General features: G+C 46.3%; 2 protein-coding genes across 7 annotated transcripts in view; one reads left to right on the top strand and one right to left on the bottom strand.

Moving 5' to 3' along the window:
- The window catches only part of TTLL9 (tubulin tyrosine ligase like 9), a 74,659-nt gene that overhangs the window by 14,850 nt on the left and 35,479 nt on the right, over positions 1-24,330 (top strand). For 2 of the 4 annotated variants that reach the window (XM_073308727.1, XM_073308723.1), the window contains exon 1: positions 10,388-10,590. The exons of the other annotated variants lie outside the window; for them this stretch is intronic. The gene's annotated coding sequence lies outside the window, so the exon portion shown is untranslated. Of the gene's footprint in view, positions 1-10,387; positions 10,591-24,330 lie in introns of those variants that run through there. 4 annotated transcript variants of the gene reach the window in all.
- On the bottom strand, positions 921-24,135 carry DUSP15 (dual specificity phosphatase 15). 3 transcript variants are annotated; one of them, XM_073308738.1, is made up of 7 exons: positions 24,112-24,135; positions 18,068-18,101; positions 11,666-11,748; positions 11,048-11,097; positions 5,541-5,615; positions 4,597-4,768; positions 921-2,001 (listed from the first exon to the last, which is right to left on the bottom strand). In XM_073308738.1, exons 4-7 carry the CDS (start codon positions 11,092-11,094, stop codon positions 1,789-1,791), a joined length of 507 nt encoding a protein of 168 aa, XP_073164839.1. In that variant the 5' UTR covers positions 11,095-11,097; positions 11,666-11,748; positions 18,068-18,101; positions 24,112-24,135; the 3' UTR covers positions 921-1,788. The 3 variants fall into 3 exon arrangements, with proteins under 3 accessions (XP_073164839.1, XP_073164837.1, XP_073164838.1); XM_073308736.1 differs by lacking the exon at positions 24,112-24,135 and adding an exon at positions 23,635-23,774; XM_073308737.1 differs by lacking the exons at positions 18,068-18,101; positions 24,112-24,135 and adding an exon at positions 17,993-18,020.

Genomic DNA, 24,330 nt, shown 5'->3' with positions numbered 1-24,330 from the left:
CCAGCTTCATGTGTCCCGCCAAAGAGCTCCTTGCACAGGAATCTCCCGGGTGTCAGGCAGCAGCTGCCGTTCTGATGATGTTCTGTCATCTGATTTTATTGGGTAACGTAGAGGCAGGACTATGGGGCCCAAAGGTGCAGGTTTGTTGGGTATTTAACTTCAGTGTGGCAGGGATAAAGTCAAAGTCCTTTTGCTAGCTGGGCGCCTGGGGCGCTTGCCGGGTATGTCCAATTGCTTTGGCAGTCTGTACTCGGGGACACGGCTGTGTGAGTTCTTTATTCCACTCTTTTTTAGAATTGCACTTTCACACATGGGCCTCCGAGCTCTCGTCACCCAGGACTGAGATGGTGGGACACTGCTGCCATGGGAGGTGCAGTATTAGAGTCAGGACAGAGGGTGAAGGGGGACACCCCTAAATAGAGTTGTTTTTACACTAGTTTATTAACTTTAATGTCCAAAACAGCTGGAATGATGTCTGGCTCTGATCCCGAGCTCTGTGCAGACAGAGCCCCATGCCTGCATAGTCTCCTCTGATGTCCATGGAGCTCTCTGCAGATGCAGAGGTTCTCGTGGGTGAAGCTCCCTGCGGGACTGGGGCCATGGGCTGTGTAAGCTCTTCAAGGCAGAGAGTTTGTCTCTTTATTTGCTCTGCAAAGAACCTGGTGCACATTAGGCACTGTGTAAATACATTAGCAGTAAGCATGAATAATTAATGTCTTAGTCCACTCTGCTGCAGCCGCACGGGAGCGTTGGTGGCAGGGATGTCACATACTCCCAAAGGCTCTTTCTGGCTCCAGAGAGCCTTGCTCACTCCCAGTCTTCCCCAATCATCACACCCCCTTTTTCCGATTGAACTCTGCTCTGTGCTGAAATGTACATAAAACTCTGCACTGAGAAGAAGTTTATTAGGAAATACGTATGTAAAAAGTCTTCAAACAAAATGGCTTCATATTCAGCTCTAGCAATAGCTGGCCCTGTGTTAAATATTATTTGCCCCCTGTGGGAGACCACACCAGGATCAGAGGAAATGGAGTGCAACCCTGTTAACACACAATTCACTCTTGATTTCTACTTAGCCTGTTGCCTACATTTGGACCTTTGCCTGCATGAGAGCTGTCTCCTGGCTGGTGTACTGGGTCTAATGGAAAACACACACACACTTCTTATCAATCCCCCTGGACAGTGGAAACCACTTGCTGATGGAAAAAGTTTCATCTATAAAGAGACACCCCCCCACACTTCATTTTATTTTTATGGGTTCAGTGCAGCATTTATTGAAGTATTAAAATCTGCTGCCAAAGTCCATCCCTGGCTGCTACTTTCCAATACAGTCTCTTAGCGGCAGGAAAATCCCCTCCTGCACAGCTGTTCTGATCTGACTCAGTAAGCTGGGGCTCAATGCTGTGTGCTCAAGGCCGATCTGTTCACTGATGATGATAGTCAGCACATCTAACCCTCCCAGTGCCCTTTGTATATTTACTAACCAACCTTCACAGCAGCCTGGGAAATAGAAACATAAGAATTAACCCCCCACACGTTAGATGGGGAAACTGAGGCAGATGTTTGGTGACTTGCCCAAAGCCACAGAGGAAGACAACAGAGCTTGGATGGGAACCCAGGAGTTCCTGGCTCCCAGGCCTGTGCTTGCTCCACTGGACCGTACCTCTCCCCTGACATACAATAGCAGGGGTGTCCCTTTCCAGGCCTTGGTGTTTGTCAGTCTGATATGTTAGGCTATGCACTTTCCCAGAATGCCTTGCTTCCCTCCTCTCTGTGCCTCAGCTGGACTCACTTCAAACAGGTGGGGATGCAGGAGAATGTCTGCTTCACCCGCAGCAGAAAGGGGACTGTGTTCTTGATGTCTTTGCTCCTTGGCATCAGTCCCTGCAGGGGTCCATCTGTCCTGGATGTGCCTTCTCTGTCTGCTGGAAGCAGGAGCCTTATCTCCTCCTCGTCATTGAAAGTGTTGGCTCCATATCTCTGCTCCAGGTGTCTGTGAATCTGCAGGGTGCAAGGAGAACATCAGAACGGTCAGGTTGGGTCAGACCAAGGATCCATCTAGCCCAGTATCCTGTCTCCTGACAGTGGCCAATGCCAGGTGCTTCAGAGGTTTGTGATGGCCCAGTTCAGCTGGGTCACAAAGTGCGGACTTTCTGAGGCTGAACATGTGCTGTAATATACTGTGGCCTATTCTCCTCTCACAGCGCTCCTAGACCCCTCTCCTGTCTCTCTCTTGCACTGAGCTACGTGTTATGGGCCAGATCCTCATCGGGTATAAATCTGGGTAGCTCAGTGGAAACGAATCGCGATACTGATTTGCACCACTGAGGAACTGGCCCCAGTAAAGGGAAATGTATTGGCTCAGTATTTAGATGGGTGACCTCCAGGATATATTGAGGTGTAACAGGTGTTGATGGCTCTGTAGGTGGTGCTTTTCCTTTGCCATAAGGAGCAAACCAATAACCCAGCTTGGGCTGCTGCAGGTGCCATATTTCAAATGGACAGAAATCCAAGGTCCTGGGAATTGGTGATCCTGCCACGTTTGATACAAGGGAGGCCAGGAGGCGATATGCACGGTACTGGAGGAGCGGGAGAGTGTACCGCTCCACAGAATTGATTAGGATTTGGTCTCTCCTGCTTTGCTTTCTCTTTTCCTACTGACCCTCTCCAAGATGCTGGTGATGTGGGAGCTCCATGTGTTCCTGCTGGCCCCACCTCTGCTTCAGTCAGTCCACGTATTGGGCCTCCTTGGTCTTCCTGCCTCCCTCAGAGAGCAGGGAGCTAAGTGCCACTCGGGGGAGTGCCCAGATGTTGATAGGTTCACAGATTGCAAGGCCAGAAGGGACCACTGTGATCACCTAGTCTGACCTTCTACATGAAACATCCCCCAAATCATTTCCAGAGCAGATCTTTTAGAAAAACAGCCAATCATGCTTTTAAAATGGTCAGAGATGGAAAATCCACCATGAGCCTTGGTAAATTGTTCCAATGGTTAACTACCCTCACTGTCAAAAATCTACACCTTCTTTCCAGTCTGAATCTGTCTAGCTTCCACTTCCAGCCACTGGATCATGTTAGAGCTTTCTCTGCTGGACTGAAGAGAGCATTATTAAACATTTGTTCCCCATGTAGGTACTTGTAGACTGTAGTCAAGCCACCCCTTAACCTTCCCTTTCTTAAGCTAAGTAGACTGAGCTCCTTCAATCTATCACTCTAAGGTGTGTTTTCTAATCCTTGAAACATTTTCATGGCTCTTCTCTGAACCGCCTCTAATTTATCAACAGCCTTCTTGAATCGTGGGCACCAGAACTGGACACAGGATTCCAGCAGCAAACACAGAGAGGTAGAACAACCCCTCTGCTCCTGCTCAAGATTCCCTGGTTTATGCATCCCAGATTCACTCTTTTGGCCACAACGGCACTCTGGGAGCTCATGTTCAGCTGATTATCCACCATCAGAGTCACTACTTCCAAGGATAGAGTCCTTGGCCAGTGTTCTTTGTTCCTAGATGAACACATATCCATTTAGCCATATTAAAATGCGTATTGTTTGCTTGCATCCAGTTTACCAAGTGATCCAGATTGCTCTGAATCAGTGACTTGTTCTTCTCCGTTATTTATCACTCCCCCAATTTTTGTGTCATCTGCAAACTTTATCAGTGATGATTTTATGTTTTCTTCCAGGTCACTGATAAAAATGTTAAATAGCATAGGGCCAAGAACCGATCCCTGTGGGACCCCACTGTAAACATACCAACTGGATGACTATTCATTACATTTTGAGACCGATCACTTAGCCAGTTTTTAATCCACTTAATGTGTGCCATGTTAATTTTATATCGTGATAGGTTTTTTTTTATCAAAACATCATTTGATACCAAGTCAAATGCCTTATAGAAGCATATCTATTAGTTTGACAGAATCTATTTTCTATAAACCCATGCTGCCTGCATTAATTACAATACCCTCCTTTAATTCTTTATTAATCGAGTCCTGTAACAGCCGCTCCATTACCTTGCCTGGGATCGACGTCAGGCTAGCAGGCCTGTAATTACCTAGGTTGCCCAGTTAAATGGGGCAAGGAAGATGCCCTTGGTTTGTGCTTGTGGCCATGTGAGTGACCAATAGGAATGCAGTGGCAGGGCAGTGCAGCACGTCAAGCAGGCGGTGAGTGCTACCGTGACCTGCTGGGGGCCTGGTCCAAGCTGCAGGCTGCACTACTGCAGGCAGGAGTCGGGGTCCTATCGGCCTGGGGGGGTGCTAGCCCTGGTGGCCTGGCCATATGCTGTGTTTGGAAGGAGGGGGGATTGTGTGGCTCTCTCATTGGGAATCTCTCTCAGGACAGCCTATCTCTTTCTGTGGGGGATTATAGATCTCTCTGATGCCTTTCCCCACCGTTGGATCCCACGTCTTGATCCGTCTCTTTCTAATGACCACCTTTTCTCTCTCTTCTTCTGAGCTCTCCCTTGCTCTTTGGGGATTCAGGTCCCGCTCTGGATTCTGAGTCCTTCTCTCCCTGGGCTTGCGCAATGCCTGGGAAGCGCTATATAAGGACTGACCACAGTCACCATGGCTATATGCAGCCTTCTGCTCTCACCTTTCGTGCAGGGCCGTGGCCGAACACCTCCAGCTGCTGCCTGAAGCCAGGGTTGGGATTGGCAATCGGTCGCACTGCTCTTACCGCCTGCAATACCTCTTGCCAGCTTAGCTCTGTCACTGCCATGATATAGGCAACAACAATGGTGGTGCTCCGGGAGATCCCCGCAAGGCTGGAGTCAGAAGGGGGGAAAATCAGGGCCTTGATTTTGCTGTTTCTTCCTCATCCCCACCCCCACTCACAGCCATCCTCCTTCGAGCCCATCCCCACCCCCACCACCATGCCCTCCTTCTTTCTTCATGGCTACTTCAGTTCCTTCTTGGAGGGGGGAGGGATAGCTCAGTGGTTTGAGCATTGGCCTGCTAAACCCAGGGTTGTGAGTTCAATCCTTGAGGGGGCCATTTGGGATCTGGGACAAAAATTGGGGATTGGTCCTGCTTTGAGCAGGGGGTTGGACTAGATGACCTCCTGAGGTCCCTTCCAACCCTGATCTTCTATGATTCTCCTGGAGACGGGACACTTTCACCATGACCTCAATTAGATCTATACACACATTACAGCTCCTAGAAGAAGTGAAAACATGAGCCACTTCCTGGAGTCCTGCCCCCAAATCGGTTCCTCTTCCTCTCCATTACAACTGAAACTAATGCTGCCCTATCTGCTTGGTAAACAGTCCTCTAACCCAACGGCATCCTTAAATCAAGCGGGGCTGGGGAGACACTCGCATGATCTCTGTCTCCAGGCAACACCCCAGTCTCAAGCGAGGTTCACCCACAAGCAGAGCCCGTCAGCACACGCTTGCTGTGTTTAGTAAGCTGAGCCCAGCATGTGCAATCTGTTTCCTACAAAGCCTGGGCCTTCTGGGGACTCTGCTGCCCAGTCCAGCTTCCACTGCACTGTACTTGGGAGAATGCTGCATGAGGGTCATTGGAAGGGAGAATTACCAGTGAACAAGGCAGTTCCCTCCATGCAGGCGACAGTAGTGGATAAAATTGATACATTCTTTAAAGTGCTTCTTGCTAGCAGGAAAAATAAAATAGAATGAAGACTCCAGGCTAGGGTGACCAGATGTCCCAATTTTATAGGGAAAGTTCTGATTTTTGGGTCTTTTTCTTATATAGTCTCCTATTACTCCCCACCCCGTCCCGATTTTTCACATTTGCTGTAAGGTCACCCTACTCCAGGCTGTGAAATAGGATTTTACCAGGAGCCGCAGGTGCCCCATGGCGCGCAGGGCAAGGCGAGCAAACTAAAATAAAAGGAGTACTTGTGGCACCTTAGAGACTAACCAATTTATTTGAGCATGAGCTTTCGTGAGCTACAGCTCACTTCCTCAGATGCATATCGTGGAAACTGCAGCAGGCTTTATATATACACAGAGAATATGAAACAATACCTCCTCCCACCCCACTGTCCTGCTGGTAATAGCTTATCTAAAGTGATCATCAGGTGGGCCATTTCCAGCACAAATCCAGGTTTTCTCACCCTCCACCCCCCCACACAAATTCACTCTCCTGCTGGTGATAGCCCATCCAAAGTGACAACTCTTTACACAATGTGCATGACAATCAAGTTGGGCTATTTCCTGCACAAATCCAGGTTTTCTCACATCCCCCCCACCCCCATACACACACAAACTCACTCTCCTGCTGGTAATAGCTCATCCAAACTGACCACTCTTCAAGTTTAAATCCAAGTTAAACCAGAACATCTGGGGGGGGGGGGTAGGAAAAAACAAGAGGAAACAGGCTACCTTGCATAATGACTTAGCCACTCCCAGTCTCTATTTAAGCCTAAATTAATAGTATCCAATTTGCAAATGAATTCCAATTCAGCAGTTTCTCGCTGGAGTCTGGATTTGAAGTTTTTTTGTTTTAAGATAGCGACCTTCATGTCTGTGATTGCGTGACCAGAGAGATTGAAGTGTTCTCCGACTGGTTTATGAATGTTATAATTCTTGACATCTGATTTGTGTCCATTTATTCTTTTACGTAGAGACTGTCCAGTTTGACCAATGTATATGGCAGAGGGGCATTGCTGGCACATGATGGCATATATCACATTGGTGGATGTGCAGGTGAACGAGCCTCTGATAGTGTGGCTGATGTTATTAGGCCCTGTGATGGTGTCCCCTGAATAGATATGTGGGCACAATTGGCAACGGGCTTTGTTGCAAGGATAAGTTCCTGGGTTAGTGGTTCTGTTGTGTGGTATGTGGTTGTTGGTGAGTATTTGCTTCAGGTTGCGGGGCTGTCTGTAGGCAAGGACTGGCCTGTCTCCCAAGATTTGTGAGAGTGTTGGGTCATCCTTTAGGATAGGTTGTAGATCCTTAATAATGCGTTGGAGGGGTTTTAGTTGGGGGCTGAAGGTGACGGCTAGTGGCGTTCTGTTATTTTCTTTGTTAGGCCTGTCCTGTAGTAGGTAACTTCTGGGAACTCTTCTGGCTCTATCAATCTGTTTCTTCACTTCAGCAGGTGGGTATTGTAGTTGTAAGAAAGCTTGACAGAGATCTTGTAGGTGTTTGTCTCTGTCTGAGGGGTTGGAGCAAATGCGGTTGTATCGCAGAGCTTGGCTGTAGACGATGGATCGTGTGGTGTGGTCAGGGTGAAAGCTGGAGGCATGCAGGTAGGAATAGCGGTCAGTAGGTTTCCGGTATAGGGTGGTGTTTATGTGACCATTGTTTATTAGCACTGTAGTGTCCAGGAAGTGGATCTCTTGTGTGGACTGGACCAGGCTGAGGTTGGTGGTGGGATGGAAATTGTTGAAATCATGGTGGAATTCCTCAAGGGCTTCTTTTCCATGGGTCCAGATGATGAAGATGTCATCAATATAGCACAAGTAGAGTAGGGGCTTTAGGGGACGAGAGGTGAGGAAGCGTTGTTCTAAATCAGCCATAAAAATGTTGGCATACTGTGGGGCCATGCGGGTACCCATAGCAGTGCCGCTGATCTGAAGGTATACATTGTCCCCAAATGTGAAATAGTTATGGGTAAGGACAAAGTCACAAAGTTCAGCCACCAGGTTAGCTGTGACATTATCGGGGATAGTGTTCTTGACGGCTTGTAGTCCATCTTTGTGTGGAATGTTGGTGTAGAGGGCTTCTACATCCATAGTGGCCAGGATGGTGTTATCAGGAAGATCACCGATGGATTGAAGTTTCCTCAGGAAGTCAGTGGTGTCTCGAAGGTAGCTGGGAGTGCTGGTAGCGTAGGGCCTGAGGAGGGAGTCTACATAGCCAGACAATCCTGCTGTCAGGGTGCCAATGCCTGAGATGATGGGGCGCCCAGGATTTCCAGGTTTATGGATCTTGGGTAGTAGATAGAATATCCCAGGTCGGGGTTCCAGAGGTGTGTCTGTGCGGATTTGATCTTGTGCTTTTTCAGGAAGTTGCTTGAGCAAATGCTGTAGTTGCTTTTGGTAACTCTCAGTGGGATCAGAGGGTAATGGCTTGTAGAAACTCGTGTTGGAGAGCTGCCGAGCAGCCTCTTGTTCATATTCCGACCTATTCATGATGACAACAGCACCTCCTTTGTCAGCCTTTTTTATTATGATGTCAGAGTTGTTTCTGAGGCTGTGGATGGCATTGCGTTCCGCATGGCTCTACTACCCAAGATCCATAAACCTGGAAATCCTGGGCGCCCCATCATCTCAGGCATTGGCACCCTGACAACAGGATTGTCTGGCTATGTAGACTCCCTCCTCAGGCCCTACGCTACCAGCACTCCCAGCTACCTTCGAGACACCACTGACTTCCTGAGGAAACTTCAATCCATCGGTGATCTTCCTGATAACACCATCCTGGCCACTATGGATGTAGAAGCCCTCTACACCAACATTCCACACAAAGATGGACTACAAGCCGTCAAGAACACTATCCCCGATAATGTCACAGCTAACCTGGTGGCTGAACTTTGTGACTTTGTCCTTACCCATAACTATTTCACATTTGGGGACAATGTATACCTTCAGATCAGCGGCACTGCTATGGGTACCCGCATGGCCCCACAGTATGCCAACATTTTTATGGCTGATTTAGAACAACGCTTCCTCACCTCTCGTCCCCTAAAGCCCCTACTCTACTTGCGCTATATTGATGACATCTTCATCATCTGGACCCATGGAAAAGAAGCCCTTGAGGAATTCCACCATGATTTCAACAATTTCCATCCCACCACCAACCTCAGCCTGGTCCAGTCCACACAAGAGATCCACTTCCTGGACACTACAGTGCTAATAAACAATGGTCACATAAACACCACCCTATACCGGAAACCTACTGACCGCTATTCCTACCTGCATGCCTCCAGCTTTCACCCTGACCACACCACACGATCCATCGTCTACAGCCAAGCTCTGCGATACAACCGCATTTGCTCCAACCCCTCAGACAGAGACAAACACCTACAAGATCTCTGTCAAGCTTTCTTACAACTACAATACCCACCTGCAGAAGTAAAGAAACAGATTGATAGAGCCAGAAGAGTTCCCAGAAGTTACCTACTACAGGACAGGCCTAACAAAGAAAATAACAGAACGCCACTAGCCGTCACCTTCAGCCCCCAACTAAAACCCCTCCAACGCATTATTAAGGATCTACAACCTATCCTAAAGGATGACCCAACACTCTCACAAATCTTGGGAGACAGGCCAGTCCTTGCCTACAGACAGCCCCGCAACCTGAAGCAAATACTCACCAACAACCACATACCACACAACAGAACCACTAACCCAGGAACTTATCCTTGCAACAAAGCCCGTTGCCAATTGTGCCCACATATCTATTCAGGGGACACCATCACAGGGCCTAATAACATCAGCCACACTATCAGAGGCTCGTTCACCTGCACATCCACCAATGTGATATATGCCATCATGTGCCAGCAATGCCCCTCTGCCATATACATTGGTCAAACTGGACAGTCTCTACGTAAAAGAATAAATGGACACAAATCAGATGTCAAGAATTATAACATTCATAAACCAGTCGGAGAACACTTCAATCTCTCTGGTCACGCAATCACAGACATGAAGGTCGCTATCTTAAAACAAAAAAACTTCAAATCCAGACTCCAGCGAGAAACTGCTGAATTGGAATTCATTTGCAAATTGGATACTATTAATTTAGGCTTAAATAGAGACTGGGAGTGGCTAAGTCATTATGCAAGGTAGCCTGTTTCCTCTTGTTTTTTCCTACCCCCCCCCCCCCAGATGTTCTGGTTTAACTTGGATTTAAACTTGAAGAGTGGTCAGTTTGGATGAGCTATTACCAGCAGGAGAGTGAGTTTGTGTGTGTATGGGGGTGGGGGGGATGTGAGAGAACCTGGATTTGTGCAGGAAATAGCCCAACTTGATTGTCATGCACATTGTGTAAAGAGTTGTCACTTTGGATGGGCTATCACCGGCAGGAGAGTGAATTTGTGTGGGGGGGTGGAGGGTGAGAAAACCTGGATTTGTGCTGGAAATGGCCCACCTGATGATCACTTTAGATAAGCTATTACCAGCAGGACAGTGGGGTGGGAGGAGGTATTGTTTCATATTCTCTGTGTATATATAAAGCCTGCTGCAGTTTCCACGATATGCATCTGAGGAAGTGAGCTGTAGCTCACGAAAGCTTATGCTCTAATAAATTGGTTAGTCTCTAAGGTGCCACAAGTACTCCTTTTTCTTTTTGCAAATACAGACTAACACGGCTGTTACTCTCAAACTAAAATAGTGATCACTGCTTCTTTCCTAGGCACCATTCACAGCTGCTGATTTAACAGTGTGGTGCATCAGTGCTTCCAGAAGAAGTAGCCGTGCCAGGGGGCTGATGCTCCAGGCTATTCAACGCACCCTGCAGCAGAGGGCTCCAAAGCAGCAGCTGCCAGGCTTCCGGAGGGCACCCGTGCTCTACGCACCAGTCCAGGCACAGCCGAAGACTGAGGGGCACTTTCCAGGAGTTAATGAAAATGAGCCAAACTCTAGCCTCAGGCAGCTTGTCTGTTTGAGCCCTCGGTTAGTGCTTGCATACCTCAGTGCTGAGTGCATCGCACACAACCCCAAAGCCCTGCTCTGTTATTCATACCTCCGAAGTAGGACCCTTTTCCCCTCCTCCACCACCCCCGCTCTTATTCAGCTAAGCATGCTACCCCTCCCTCGCAGTGGTCTGTGGCCACTGGATTCTCGAGTGGTGTCTGCCATCCTGAGTTTAGGGAGCCTGTAACTAGCTTGTGACACCTCTCAAACTAAGCTCAGGCAGGGTGTTGCATTGTGACTGTGACACCGTCCCAGCGGTATGGTATGATTGTTTCATCCTACAGGACTCTCTGACAAGGTGCCATCCTGAGTGTCCACTGGAGACAGCTGGTTTGAGGCCTCAGCAGTGCAGTTAGTGCCTATCCCCCAGTTTGTCCTGCAAGCTCCAAGGTTCCCCATGACTCTGATTCTGGAGCAGCCTTGGCTTGGAACTTACATGTTGGCCTCGGGTGTATCTGGCAGAGGAATGCGAAGATAAGTCATTTCCTGAAATGCACAAAATGCACAGGTCAAGGTTAGGACCCCCGAGAGATCTGAAGGTCTTATTTTCCCAAAGGGCTGCCCCCAGAGCTGCTCACTCTACGAAGACACCTCCCCTTTAGCCCTTTAGTTACTACTTCCCTACCCCAACCCCAGCTTTCCCATGACAGTAAAGCAAGTACCACCTCCCTCTGCTCCTGAAAATACCTCCAGAGTCCAAGGAGCAATGTCCACTATCCATCTGGGAATGCAGACCACGGAATGAGTGATCAGGGAAGGAAATCAGTGACTTTGGATAGCGACGGGATAAACAGAGATGAGGACACAGTGATCTCTAACTAAGGCCAAAGAGCAGACAGTCCCTGATCATTTTGCTTTCTGAGCGTATCTTTGGGACTATTAGATTTGGGGATTATAGTCACAGGAAGGCTGAAGGAGCAACCCAGTTCCTTTGAGACTGTTGAAGGGTGGGTAGCTATCACTGTGGCTTTTCTTCTTGAGGGAGAAGGAGGATGTTAGGGGCAAGTGGATGAGTAGAAGGCAGAGGGGTGATGTTAGGGACTTAGATACCTACCTGCAGTAGTGGCTGGGGAGATTCATGGATTGAAATAATGTGGGTGATCTTATTCCTGCTCAGTTGCTCCAAATCTTTGGCATCTGAAAGAAGGAAAAACACAATGAGATTGCAGTATGTACTTAGTTATTACACGTCCCACGAGCATGCCTGCCGCACCCCTGCAGACAAATAAGCATGCACACACCTTGCTGCATAGAAACACATAGCTGCATTACACACACACACACACACACACACACACACACAGGTGCCAATACACACTGCAGGTGAGCAAATGCTGCCAGAGCGGAAAACAACCTATAAATCGCTATGTGCGTGCACACACATTACACCAACAGACACCTCCCTAAATGAACACGCACCCTGCCTGCTCACACCTGAATGAATTCAAACGCACCCCAACATGCCACAGTATAATGAACACATGCTTGGAAAAATGTGTGCAAACACACATGCAAACACATTCGCATACCTGCTTGCAGCATGCACACATCCAAATGCTCCCACGTGAAGGAACACACTCTTACCCAACATGCAAACGTAGCATAAATACTAGCAGCTTGTATTGCTGCATGTACAATTTACCCCATCCATTAACAGCAGCAAAGGAGCTGCACCCACTTACAACATGTCTGAGAGCGGCCCCGTCGGCCTGAACTCTTTAATGTTTGAACTTATCTCAACGGATGATTGTTCCCCAATTCTCCTGACATACGCTCAACTAGCTTTGTTGCATTTGTCATCTTTCGAATTGTACCTACCTGAATGAGGATTCCTAGATATCCTCCCTGTTCCTACAGAACAGTGACCTAGCTTCTCTAACAGGTCTCAGTATTTTGTGGTTCTGGTCATTCGTTCAGGACCTAGGGTCAATCTTCTGGAAGGTGAGCATGCTGTTCTGGCCAACTAAGCATCTTTGCAGCAGGTTTTTCTCTTATGATTTTAGCAACTGTTAGTTTGCAAGCTGCTAGTTAGGCACTGCTTTTTCCCATCTCAAAGCTTTGGGATTCTAAATGTTCAAGTGGTATCAAGCATTGACTTGTAGTTCTAAAGCACCGTGTGCTAATGACACTATATAAATATTTAATACAATAGAGAATCTAAGAGAGTCGTTCCATGTCAGAATTCAAGGGGGGTGGAGGGGAGAGCAAGAACTACCCATCCCTTTATCTGTTTGTATTACCTTAGTATGGGGGTCTGACATGATGGTACTTAGACTGACATGATTTTAATGTCCAGTGTTTTGTGACCTACCAGGACAGAGGATGCTTTCCGTTGGAAAACATGTCTCTAGCTCTGGCAGTTCACAAGATATTGAACTTTAAATCTATACCATGACTCCCAATTTCTTGGTTGAGCAGTGCTCTTGTGGCACCAGTCCAAGATTGAATGTAGCAGGCCTTGGACTTGCTTTAACCCTTCTGGTTAAACTGGAGTCTGAGTATTCTGGATGCTGTCTACTGTAGATATTGGGCTCAGTACAGGATAAATGCGTGAAATACTCTAGTCTGTGATATACAGGGGGTCTCACTGCCTTTCGGAGTCTTCGTCCAAACTACTTTCGAATCCGCTGTGCGTTGGACAAAGGCTTCTGAGAAGGCTTTTCAGTCAATGAACTGCCTGTCTTAATGCACAGAAACAAAGTCAATGGCCTTCTTGAGACAACTGAGTGTCCTATCAGATGTATCTTCTTTTGAGGGGACTGTATCATAGAAGATTAGGGTTGGAAGAGACCTCAGGAGGTCATCTAGTCCAACCCCCTGCTCAAAGCAGGACCAACCCCAGCTAAATCATCCCAGCCAGGGCTTTGTCCAGCCAGGGCTTTGTCCAGCCAGGGCTTAAAAACCTCTACGGATGGAGATTCCACTGTATCCTCTCCTAGCAAGGGCATGGCCTCACTCATTGACTAGGCCTCTTCCACCTGTAAATCCTGAGATCCTATGAGTTACTGAGGCCCCTAAGGGGGAATAAGAGGAAGAATTGTCTTGTTTTCCCTTCCCAGATCTCCCGCTCTGAGCCTGTGGAAATAAATGGTTACACTCTGCTGCTCATGTGCCATTGTCATCGTAGAGAATCACAACGCCTGCAAACACCACACAGTGAGATTTTGCAGCAGGCGACCAGCTGGGTTTCTGACACCCTTCGCCAGAGGGGAAACAGGTGACCACTGGTACACTGCATGAGCTAACAGGTTTCCCTGTCTACTGCTAGTTGTCTATAGGGCAGAAGAATTGCCACCCCCAGTGCTGTGATATTTATAGCTGGTATCAAGATGTTGTGTCAGAGTGGGAGAGGCAGAGTCATGGTGTTGGAACACAAGACACTCGGAGTCACACATGGGTGGTACTACTTCATGATGCCCAGAGTCAGTATGGCGCTCTTTAACCCTTTGGGTGCTTGTCCTGACTGTCACCTTGCTCCCCAACATCCTCACAGCTGTGGTTCACGTCCCTGAATTGAACAAGAGCCCCTCCTACCTGTCTAGCTTTTTACGCCTCTCTCTGGGCACCACAGTTTCATGTCCCACCCCTGCACCAGGCTGAGAACACTGATCACACTGGGGAATAAAGCAGGTGAGAGGAGAGAGCCTTGAGTGGACAAGGGGGAGAGCGCCTCTCCCAAGCACCAGGGGAAGAGTGACAGATGGAGAAGAGGGGAGAGGAGAGCAGAGGTAGGTAGGAGAGTAGGCAGGGCCTTGCAGGTGAGGATGTGGCACTTGAGTTAAATGCAAGAATCAGGAAGTGAGAGGAAGGGATTCTTGCAGGGGTGCTGACACCTCTCTGCCTGCCATGATGGAGACAATGCCTATGACAGAGTGACCCAAGAGCACAGGAAGCTTAATGAGATATGATGGGTTTCAGAGTAACAGCCGTGTTAGTCTGTATTCACAAAAAGAAAAGGAGTACTTGTGGCACCTTAGAGACTAACCAATTTATTTGAGCATGAGCTTTCGTGAGCTACAGCTCACTTCAACGGATGTATACCGTGGAAACTGCAGCAGACTTTATATATACACAGAGAATATGAACCAATACCTCCTCCCACCCCACTGTCCTGCTGGTAATAGCTTATCTAAAGTGATCATCAGGTGGGCCATTTCCAGCACAAATCCAGGTTTTCTCACCCTCCACCCCCCCACACACAAATTCACTCTCCTGCTGGTGATAGCCCATCCAAAGTGACAACTCTTTACACAATGTGCATGATAATCAAGTCTGGCTATTTCCTGCACAAATCCAGGTTTTCTCACATCCCCCCCACCCCCATACACATACAAACTCACTCTTCTGCTGGTAATAGCTCATCCAAACTGACCACTCTCCAAGTTTAAATCCAAGTTAAACCAGAACATCTGGGGGGGGGGGGGTTGGAAAAAACAAGAGGAAACAGGCTACCTTGCATAATGACTTAGCCACTCCCAGTCTCTATTTAAGCCTAAATTAATAGTATCCAATTTGCAAATGAATTCCAATTCAGCAGTTTCTCGCTGGAGTCTGGATTTGAAGTTTTTTTGTTTTAAGATAGCGACCTTCATGTCTGTGATTGCGTGACCAGAGAGATTGAAGTGTTCTCCGACTGGTTTATGAATGTTATAATTCTTGACATCTGATTTGTGTCCATTTATTCTTTTACGTAGAGACTGTCCAGTTTGACCAATGTATATGGCAGAGGGGCATTGCTGGCACATGATGGCATATATCACATTGGTGGATGTGCAGGTGAACGAGCCTCTGATAGTGTGGCTGATGTTATTAGGCCCTGTGATGGTGTCCCCTGAATAGATATGTGGGCACAATTGGCAACGGGCTTTGTTGCAAGGATAAGTTCCTGGGTTAGTGGTTCTGTTGTGTGGTATGTGGTTGTTGGTGAGTATTTGCTTCAGGTTGCGGGGCTGTCTGTAGGCAAGGACTGGCCTGTCTCCCAAGATTTGTGAGAGTGTTGGGTCATCCTTTAGGATAGGTTGTAGATCCTTAATAATGCGTTGGAGGGGTTTTAGTTGGGGGCTGAAGGTGATGGCTAGTGGCGTTCTGTTATTTTCTTTGTTAGGCCTGTTCTGTAGTAGGTAACTTCTGGGAACTCTTCTGGCTCTATCAATCTGTTTCTTTACTTCTGCAGGTGGGTATTGTAGTTGTAAGAAAGCTTGACAGAGATCTTGTAGGTGTTTGTCTCTGTCTGAGGGGTTGGAGCAAATGCGGTTGTATCGCAGAGCTTGGCTGTAGACGATGGATCGTGTGGTGTGGTCAGGGTGAAAGCTGGAGGCATGCAGGTAGGAATAGCGGTCAGTAGGTTTCCGGTATAAGGTGGTGTTTATGTGACCATTGTTTATTAGCACTGTAGTGTCCAGGAAGTGGATCTCTTGTGTGGACTGGACCAGGCTGAGGTTGGTGGTGGGATGGAAATTGTTGAAATCATGGTGGAATTCCTCAAGGGCTTCTTTTCCATGGGTCCAGATGATGAAGATGTCATCAATATAGCACAAGTAGAGTAGGGGCTTTAGGGGACGAGAGGTGAGGAAGCGTTGTTCTAAATCAGCCATAAAAATGTTGGCATACTGTGGGGCCATGCGGGTACCCATAGCAGTGCCGCTGATCTGAAGGTATACATTGTCCCCAAATGTGAAATAGTTATGGGTAAGGACAAAGTCACAAAGTTCAGCCACCAGGTTAGCCGTGACATTATCGGGGATAGTGTTCTTGACGGCTTGTCGTCCATCTTTGTGTGGAATGTTGGTGTAGAGGGCTTCTACATCCATAGTGGCCAGGATGGTGTTATCAGGAAGATCACCGATGGATTGAAGTTTCCTCAGGAAGTCAGTGGTGTCTCGAAGGTAGCTGGGAGTGCTGGTAGCGTAGGGCCTGAGGAGGGAGTCTACATAGCCAGACAATCCTGCTGTCAGGGTGCCAATGCCTGAGATGATGGGGCGCCCAGGATTTCCAGGTTTATGGATCTTGGGTAGTAGATAGAATACCCCAGGTCGGGGTTCCAGGGGTGTGTCTGTGCGGATTTGATCTTGTGCTTTTTCAGGAAGTTTCTTGAGCAAATGCTGTAGTTGCTTTTGGTAACTCTCAGTGGGATCAGAGGGTAATGGCTTGTAGAAACTTGTGTTGGAGAGCTGCCGAGCAGCCTCTTGTTCATATTCCGACCTATTCATGATGACAACAGCACCTCCTTTGTCAGCCTTTTTGATTATGATGTCAGAGTTGTTTCTGAGGCTGTGGATGGCATTGCGTTCCGCATGGCTGAGGTTATGAGGCAAGTGATGCTGCTTTTCCACAATTTCAGCCCGTGCACGTCGGTGGAAGCACTCTATGTAGAAGTCCAGTCTGCTGTTTCGACCTTCAGGAGGAGTCCACCTAGAATCCCTCTTTTTGTAGTGTTGGTAGGGAGACCTCTGTGGATTAGTATGCTGTTCAGAGGTATTTTGGAAATATTCCTTGAGTCGGAGACGTCGAAAATAGGATTCTAGGTCACCACAGAACTGTATCATGTTGGATGCAAATTGGATACTATTAATTTAGGCTTAAATAGAGACTGGGAGTGGCTAAGTCATTATGCAAGGTAGCCTGTTTCCTCTTGTTTTTTCCTACCCCCCCCCCCCAGATGTTCTGGTTTAACTTGGATTTAAACTTGGAGAGTGGTCAGTTTGGATGAGCTATTACCAGCAGAAGAGTGAGTTTGTGTGTGTATGGGGGTGGGGGGGATGTGAGAAAACCTGGATTTGTGCAGGAAATAGCCAGACTTGATTATCATGCACATTGTGTAAAGAGTTGTCACTTTGGATGGGCTATCACCAGCAGGAGAGTGAATTTGTGTGGGGGGGTGGAGGGTGAGAAAACCTGGATTTGCGCTGGAAATGGCCCACCTGATGATCACTTTAGATAAGCTATTACCAGCAGGACAGTGGGGTGGGAGGAGGTATTGTTTTATGATCTCTGTGTGTATATAAAGTCTGCTGCAGTTTCCACGGTATGCATCCGATGAAGTGAGCTGTAGCTCACGAAAGCTCATGCTCAAATAAATTGGTTAGTCTCTAAGGTGCCACAGGTACTCCTTTTCTTTTTGAGATATGATGGTGCTTCTTAATCACGACCAAGCCAGGTAGAAATCTCTCTCCCACATCCATGCAGTACAGAACAATCCCTGTCTTCTGTAGGACAAGTTGTGTGGTTGAGCATCTCTAGCTCCTCTGGATGTCACCTCTCAGGATATTAATCACTTTGATACCAGTGCTTCTGGTCTAAATAAGCACACACAGTGTTGTCAGGGCCTGGAGAGAACAAGGCTCCCTTGTAATGGGGGACAGTGGGGCAGAGGACTACATACATGTCATGCAACACAGACTATCGGTAACTTTCCAGCTCAGACAGTTCTCTGGGTGCTCTCAGCAGTGCTGCTCACCTATGAAGTTCCCAAGGTAAAGTCCAGGGAGAACCTGCAGGACACAAAAGAGAAGATTCAGCCTGAAAGAGGGTGACTCCTGGTGTGTTGCATCCCTTCCCCACCCTCCCATCCAGCATTCAGACAGAGAGGAAGCATGTAGCATGCTTGCCTCTCAGAACAAGCCAAGAAGAACCAAAACAAACAAAGGAAACCACCACTCTGCACCACCAACCCTCCCGCTTCCTGGACCCCTGCCAGTGAAGTCACTAACAAGCTGCATGGATACTTTTCAAAGACACCATAATAGAAGCTCAACTTAAATGTATACCCCAAATTAAAAAAACACAGTTAAAGAACTAAAAAAGAGCCACTGTGGCTTAACAACCATGTAAAAGAAGCAATGAGAGATAAAAAGCCATCTTTTAAAAAGTGGAAGTCAAATCCTAGTGAGGTAAATAGAAAAGAGCATAAACACTGCCAAATTAAGTGTAAAAATGTAAAAAGAAAAGCCAAAAAGAAGTTTGAAGAACAGCTAGCCAAAAACTCAAAAGGTAATAACAAAATGTTTTTTAAGTACATCAGAAGCAGGAAGCCTGCTAAACAACCAGTGGGGCCCCTGGACGATCGAGATACAAAAGGAGCACTTAAAGATGATAAAGTCATTGTGGAGAAACTAAATGAATTCTTTGCTTCAGTTTTCACAGCTGAGGATGTTAGGGAGATTCCCAAACCTGAGCCGTCTTTTGTAGGTGACAAATCTGAGGAATTGTCACAGATTGAAGTGTCACTAGAGGAGGTTTTGGAATTAATTGAGAAACTTAACAGTAACAAGTCACCGGGACCAGATGGCATTCACTCAAGAGTTCTGAAAGAACTCAAATGTGAAATTGCGGAACTGTTAACTATGGTTTGTAACCTGTCCTTTAAATCAGCTTCTGTACCCAATGACTGGAAGATAGCTAATGTAATGCCAAAATTTAAAAAGGGCTCTAGAGGTGATCCCAGCAATTACAGGCAAGTAAGTCTAACGTCAGTACAGGGCAAATTAGTTGAAACAATAGGAAAGAATAAAATTGTCAGACACATAGAAGAACATAAATTGTTGGGCAAAAGTCAACATGGGTTCTGTAAAGGGAGATTGTGTCTTACTGATCTATTAGAGTTCTTTGAGGGGGTCAACAAACATGTGGACAAGGGGGATCCAGTGGACATAGTGTACTTAGATTTCCAGAAAGCCTTTGAGAAGGTCGCTCACCAAAGGCTCTTACGTAAATTAAGTAGTCATGGGATAAGTGGGAAGATCCTTTCATGGATTGAGAACTGGTTAAAAGACAGGGAACAAAGGATAGGAATAAATGGTAAATTTTCAGAATGGAGAGGGGTAACTAGTGTTGTTCCCCAAGGGTCAGTCCTAGGACCAATCCTATTCAACCTATTCATAAATGATCTGGAGAAAGGGGTAAACAGGGAGGTGGCAGTTTGCAGATGATACTAAACTGCTCAAGATAGTTAAGACCAAATAAGACTGTGAAGAACTTCAAAAAGATCTCACAAAACTAAGTGACAGGGTAACAAAATGGCAAATGAAATTTAATGCGGATAAATGTAAAGTAATGCACATTGGAAAAAATAACCCCAACTATCCATACAATATGATGGGGGCTAATTTAGCTACAACTAATCAGGAGAGAGATCTTGGAGTCATAGTGGATAGTTCTCTGATGACATCCACGCAGTGTGCAGCGGCAGTCAAAAAAGCAAACAGGATGTTAGCAATCACTAAAAAAGGGATAGAGAATAAGAAGGAGAATATCTTATTGCCCTTATATAAATCCATGGTACGCCCACATCTTGAATACTGCATACAGATGTGGTCCTTCATCTCAAAAAAGATATACTGGCATTAGAAAAGGTTCAGAAAATGGCAACTAAAATGATTAGGGGTTTGGAACGGGTCCCATATGAGAAGAGATTAAAGAGGCTAGGACTTTTCAGCTTGGAAAAGAGGAGACTAAGAGGGGATATGATAGAGGTCTATAAAATCATGAGTGGTGTGGAAAAAGTGAATAAGGAAAAGTTATTTACTTGTTCTCATAATATAAGAACTAGGGGCCACCAAATGAAATTAATGGGCAGCAGGTTTAAAACAAATAAAAGGAAATTCTTCTTTACACAGGACACAGTCAATCTGTGGAACTCCTTGCCTGAGGAGGTTGTGAAGGCTAGGACTATAATAGGGTTTAAAAGAGAACTGGATAAATTCATGGAGGTTAAGTCCATTAATGGCTATTAGCCAGGATGGGTAAGGAATGGTGTCCCTAGCCTCTGTTTGTCAGAGGGTGGAGATGGATGGCAGGAAAGAGATCACTTGATGATTACCTGTTCTGTACACTCCCTCTGGGGTACCTGGCATTGAAGTGAGCTGTAGCTCACGAAAGCTCATGCTCAAATAAATTGGTCTCTAAGGTCTCTAAGGTGCCACAAGTACTCCTTTTCTTTTTGTCAGTAGACAGGCTACTGGGCTGGATGGACCTTTGGTCTGACCCAGTATGGCCGTTCTTATGTTCTTAAGGATGTGACTCTGGGAAACTGCTGTTGCTTTTTAAAATAATCATTAATAATTAACAACAATTTGTATGTTGCTAGTGCTTTTCATCCGAGAACCTCAAAAGTCATTTATCAATTAAGTCTCAGACCCTGGGGAATTAGTACATAGTTTCCCCATCTCTAAAACAGGGATATAATAAGGTACAGAAGTTACAGGACTTGCCCGAGGCCAACTATGAAGTCAGTGGCACAATCAGGTACAGAACTCAGCAGTCCCCTGCTCGGACCACTAGATCACACTCCCTCCTCCATTTAGCCAAATAGTGCCAGTCCTATAAGAAGTCCTTCCTTTTCTTTCTTTTTCTTCTGAAAAAAACTTGTTCCCAACACAAGAATAGCAGGCCAGTTTGTCACAGAATTTAGGAACACAACTGCATGTCTGATCTGTGCATGCAATCATGGTAATTGTGCATTCAAATGAGGTGCACATTTTGCACATGTAATTGTGCCCCTAAACTGTCTGAAAATCTAAAGTTTTAAATACTTTAATTCCCACAATTACTCAATTCCAGTAATCTACCTACTGTATTTCCCATAGTGAGAAGACATCTGTTGCAGACTTAATTTTGTTAGGGACAGAATGAACTTCCAAACCGTAGGTTGGAAACAAACATTTCTTTACCTCCCTTACTAATAGCACCTTAGGCTATTAGAAGTGAGACGTTTAAAAATTCAGTGTACTCATAACTTCTTTGTTTACATTTTTACATTTCTCTCAGCCTGGACAATGAAAACTAAAGGAGTCGTTTTCACTTTTCATAGAAATGTAAGGTTGGATAAGACCTTGAAGTCATTGAGTCCAGCCCCCTGTGCTGTGGAAGGACCAAATAAAGCTAGACCATCCCTGACAGGTGTTTGTCCAACTTGTTTTTAAAAGCTTCCAATGATCTTCCATGACATCCCTTAGAAGCCTGTTCCAGAGCTTAACTACCCTTACAGTTAGAAAGTTTTTCCTAATGTCTAACCTAAAATGTCCCTTTCTGCAGATTAAGCCCATTACTTCTTGTCCTACCTTCAGTGGACATGGAGAACAAATCCCCATCCTGATCCCCATCCTCTTTAAAATGCCTCTTAACATATGGAAGACTGTGATCAGATTTCAGAGTAATAGCCATGTTAGTCTGTATTCGCAAAAAGAAAATGAACGAATGAATTCGGATGAAGTGAGCTGTAGCTCACGAAAGCTTATGCTCAAATAAATTGGTTAGTCTCTAAGGTGCCACAAGTACTCCTTTTCTTTTTGTGATCAGATTGTCCTTCAGTTGTCTTTTCTCAAGACTAAAGATTCCCAGGTTTTTTAACCTTTTCTCATAGGTCAGGTTTTCTAAACCTTTGATCCTTTTTCATGCTCTCCTCTGGACTCTTTCCAATTTGTCCACATCCTTCCTAAATTGTGGTGCCCCAGAATTGGACACAGTACTCCAGCTGGGGCCTCACCAGTGCCGAGTACAGTGAGACCATTACCTCCTATGTCTTGCATACAATGCTCCCGTTAACACACCCCAGAATCATATTAGCCTTTTTTTGCAGCTGCATCACATTGACAACATCCGATGAAGTGAGCTGTAGCTCACGAAAGCTTATGCTCAAAAAAATTGGTGAGTCTCTAAGGTGGTGAGTCCTCCTTTTCATTTTGCGAATACAGACTAACACGGCTGCTACTCTGAAACTCCTATTCAGTTTGTGGTCCGCTGTAACCTCCAGATCCTTTTCAGCAGTATGACCACCTAGCCAGTTATTCCCCATTTCGTAGTTGAGCATTTGACTTTTTTTTATCGTCAGTTTAAAGTTCTTGATGCTTCAGTGGTTGGTTTGCAAACACTGCAGGGGAAAGCTTAAAACTACAGTTTCACTTTTTAAAAAAAAAGTAAATTTGGAAATGTTTCTATTGACCTCATTGTTCAGAAGAGTTTTTTTTTTTAATATTTAAAATTTGGATCAAATTTATATAGACAATATGCCTTTTACAAACTAACTTTCAGCTATCATAGAAATTAGATGCTAAGAGATTGCTGTAGTGAAAGGACACGTCTAAAGGGGAAACTGCAGTAGCTATGTATCCAAGAATGTCCTTATTACACAATAACGTGTCTCATTCAGTCCTACTCCTCTGTGAAATGCAATAGTTTGATATATTGCACCCTTCATCCAAATTATCACAAAACTCTTCGCTGTGCAGTGATAGTGCAGAGAGGGAGACTGCTTTAAAAAAAGGGTTAAGAATGGAGGTTCTTATACAGGCAAATAAAGTCACTTCCTTGCAACTTGGGAAAACTTCACTGAAGGGGAAGCAGTGGCTGCCCTCTCCGATAAGCTATGCCCTGGATATTGTATACAGCAAAGCCCGTGGTGTTAGAGCAGCTGCTACTGGGAATGCTGAGAAGCCGAGTGGTGCAGTACAAAGGTCACACCTTACAGATCTCTTGTCATGTGCTTATCTCATCTAGTTCTCTAAGGTGGTGTAGAACTTTTCTTTCACCTTCACAGGGTAATGTCCTGGGCCATGCACTGACCTCCTGGCCTCTCTGGTGGCACTGCTGTAATCTCCTGGGGAGGAATCCCAGGATCACCATTGATCAGCTCTGATGTCTGTCTACTTATTGCTGTCTTCCTAGGGTAATAGCACAGTTGCTTAGAAACCTTACTGACACGCCAGACCTGTACTAAGGACCTTGCCTACTGACTTACATGACTGCTAAAGAATCCCCATGTGGTTTCTTGTCCACCTTTGCTCAACGTGTAGTTAAGACCCACTTCTACTAGAGAAGCTGGATTTTGCTGGTCCCTTAAAGTAGATTTCACTGTAAAATTAAGCATACATGAGGGTGCCCTGAAATCTAACATGAAGTGGCGCCTGGCTCTTGCTTTCCAAGAAACGGAGTCCAATAACGAGACCTCGCACCCTAAAAGCTCTGAAAAGCCTGTCTCAGAGGGAACAGAGAGCCACAAAACTAGTGTCTCAGAGTGTTTATCTTTACCTTGTTCATGCCATTTCCCATGGTGCAAAGCAATTAATGTGGACGGCAAGGGGGGCGCAGGTGTTGTCTCTTGATGCGGTGGCACCGGCGTTTCCCCAGTTGAAATCTTAGCTGCCTCTGAAATGTTCAATGACAGAAGCGCTTCTCCGTGGATCTGCCTCCCTCCCAGATGGTGAAGCTACTCTTAAAGTGCCTTGTACCAGTTGTTCTCTTGCCCAGGGCAGAGACAATAGAGGAGAAACCCCACCCTTCAGCACTCATGTGGGAGTGCTAAGGCCATGCTGTCTGCTGACTTAGTGCTGCTGCTTTCCAAGCAAATCTGAACAAAGCCTCAGTGTCGGAGAAATAACAAAACCCTTTGTCCCCCTTGCTCTCCAGAAGGAAGGTCTGTTAAGCCATGCAGCTGAATGCTCAAAGGGATGCCCACTCCTGCCTGTACCCCCCGGGGCAATCAGTACTATGAGACCAGAACCGTACCTCTCAAGAGAAACTTGCAGCTTGGCAGCAATTCCAGCTCTTGCTGCTCACTCACACACAGGCAAAACTTCCCTTCCTCTGGGGTAACCTCTTGCTTTGTACTGCCAGGCGTGATAATGCAGCCGGCGTAGAGTGGAATGCAAGGTCAAGGGATCACAGAGAGAAAGTGGCAATCAGGTACTGTCCATCAATGTCAGGGTGTCTGGGAACATACCATAT

This window comes from Lepidochelys kempii, chromosome 13 (assembly GCF_965140265.1).
Source record: "Lepidochelys kempii isolate rLepKem1 chromosome 13, rLepKem1.hap2, whole genome shotgun sequence".
Taxonomy (NCBI): Eukaryota; Metazoa; Chordata; order Testudines; family Cheloniidae; genus Lepidochelys; species Lepidochelys kempii.
This window is presented reverse-complemented; position numbering and strand designations above follow the sequence as displayed.

Bases quoted from the DNA above. Each gene is read 5' to 3' on its own strand.
- DUSP15 (XM_073308736.1), bottom strand. From the start codon at position 23,655: ATGGGAAATGGCATGAACAAG. The intron at 11,098-11,665 runs GTAGGTATCTAA...TGTGCATTTCAG, and splicing joins CTCCCCAGCCACTACTGCAG to GAAATGACTTATCTTCGCAT. The intron at 4,769-5,540 runs GTAATTCTCCCT...TTCTGACTCCAG, and splicing joins GGGAACTGCCTTGTTCACTG to CCTTGCGGGGATCTCCCGGA.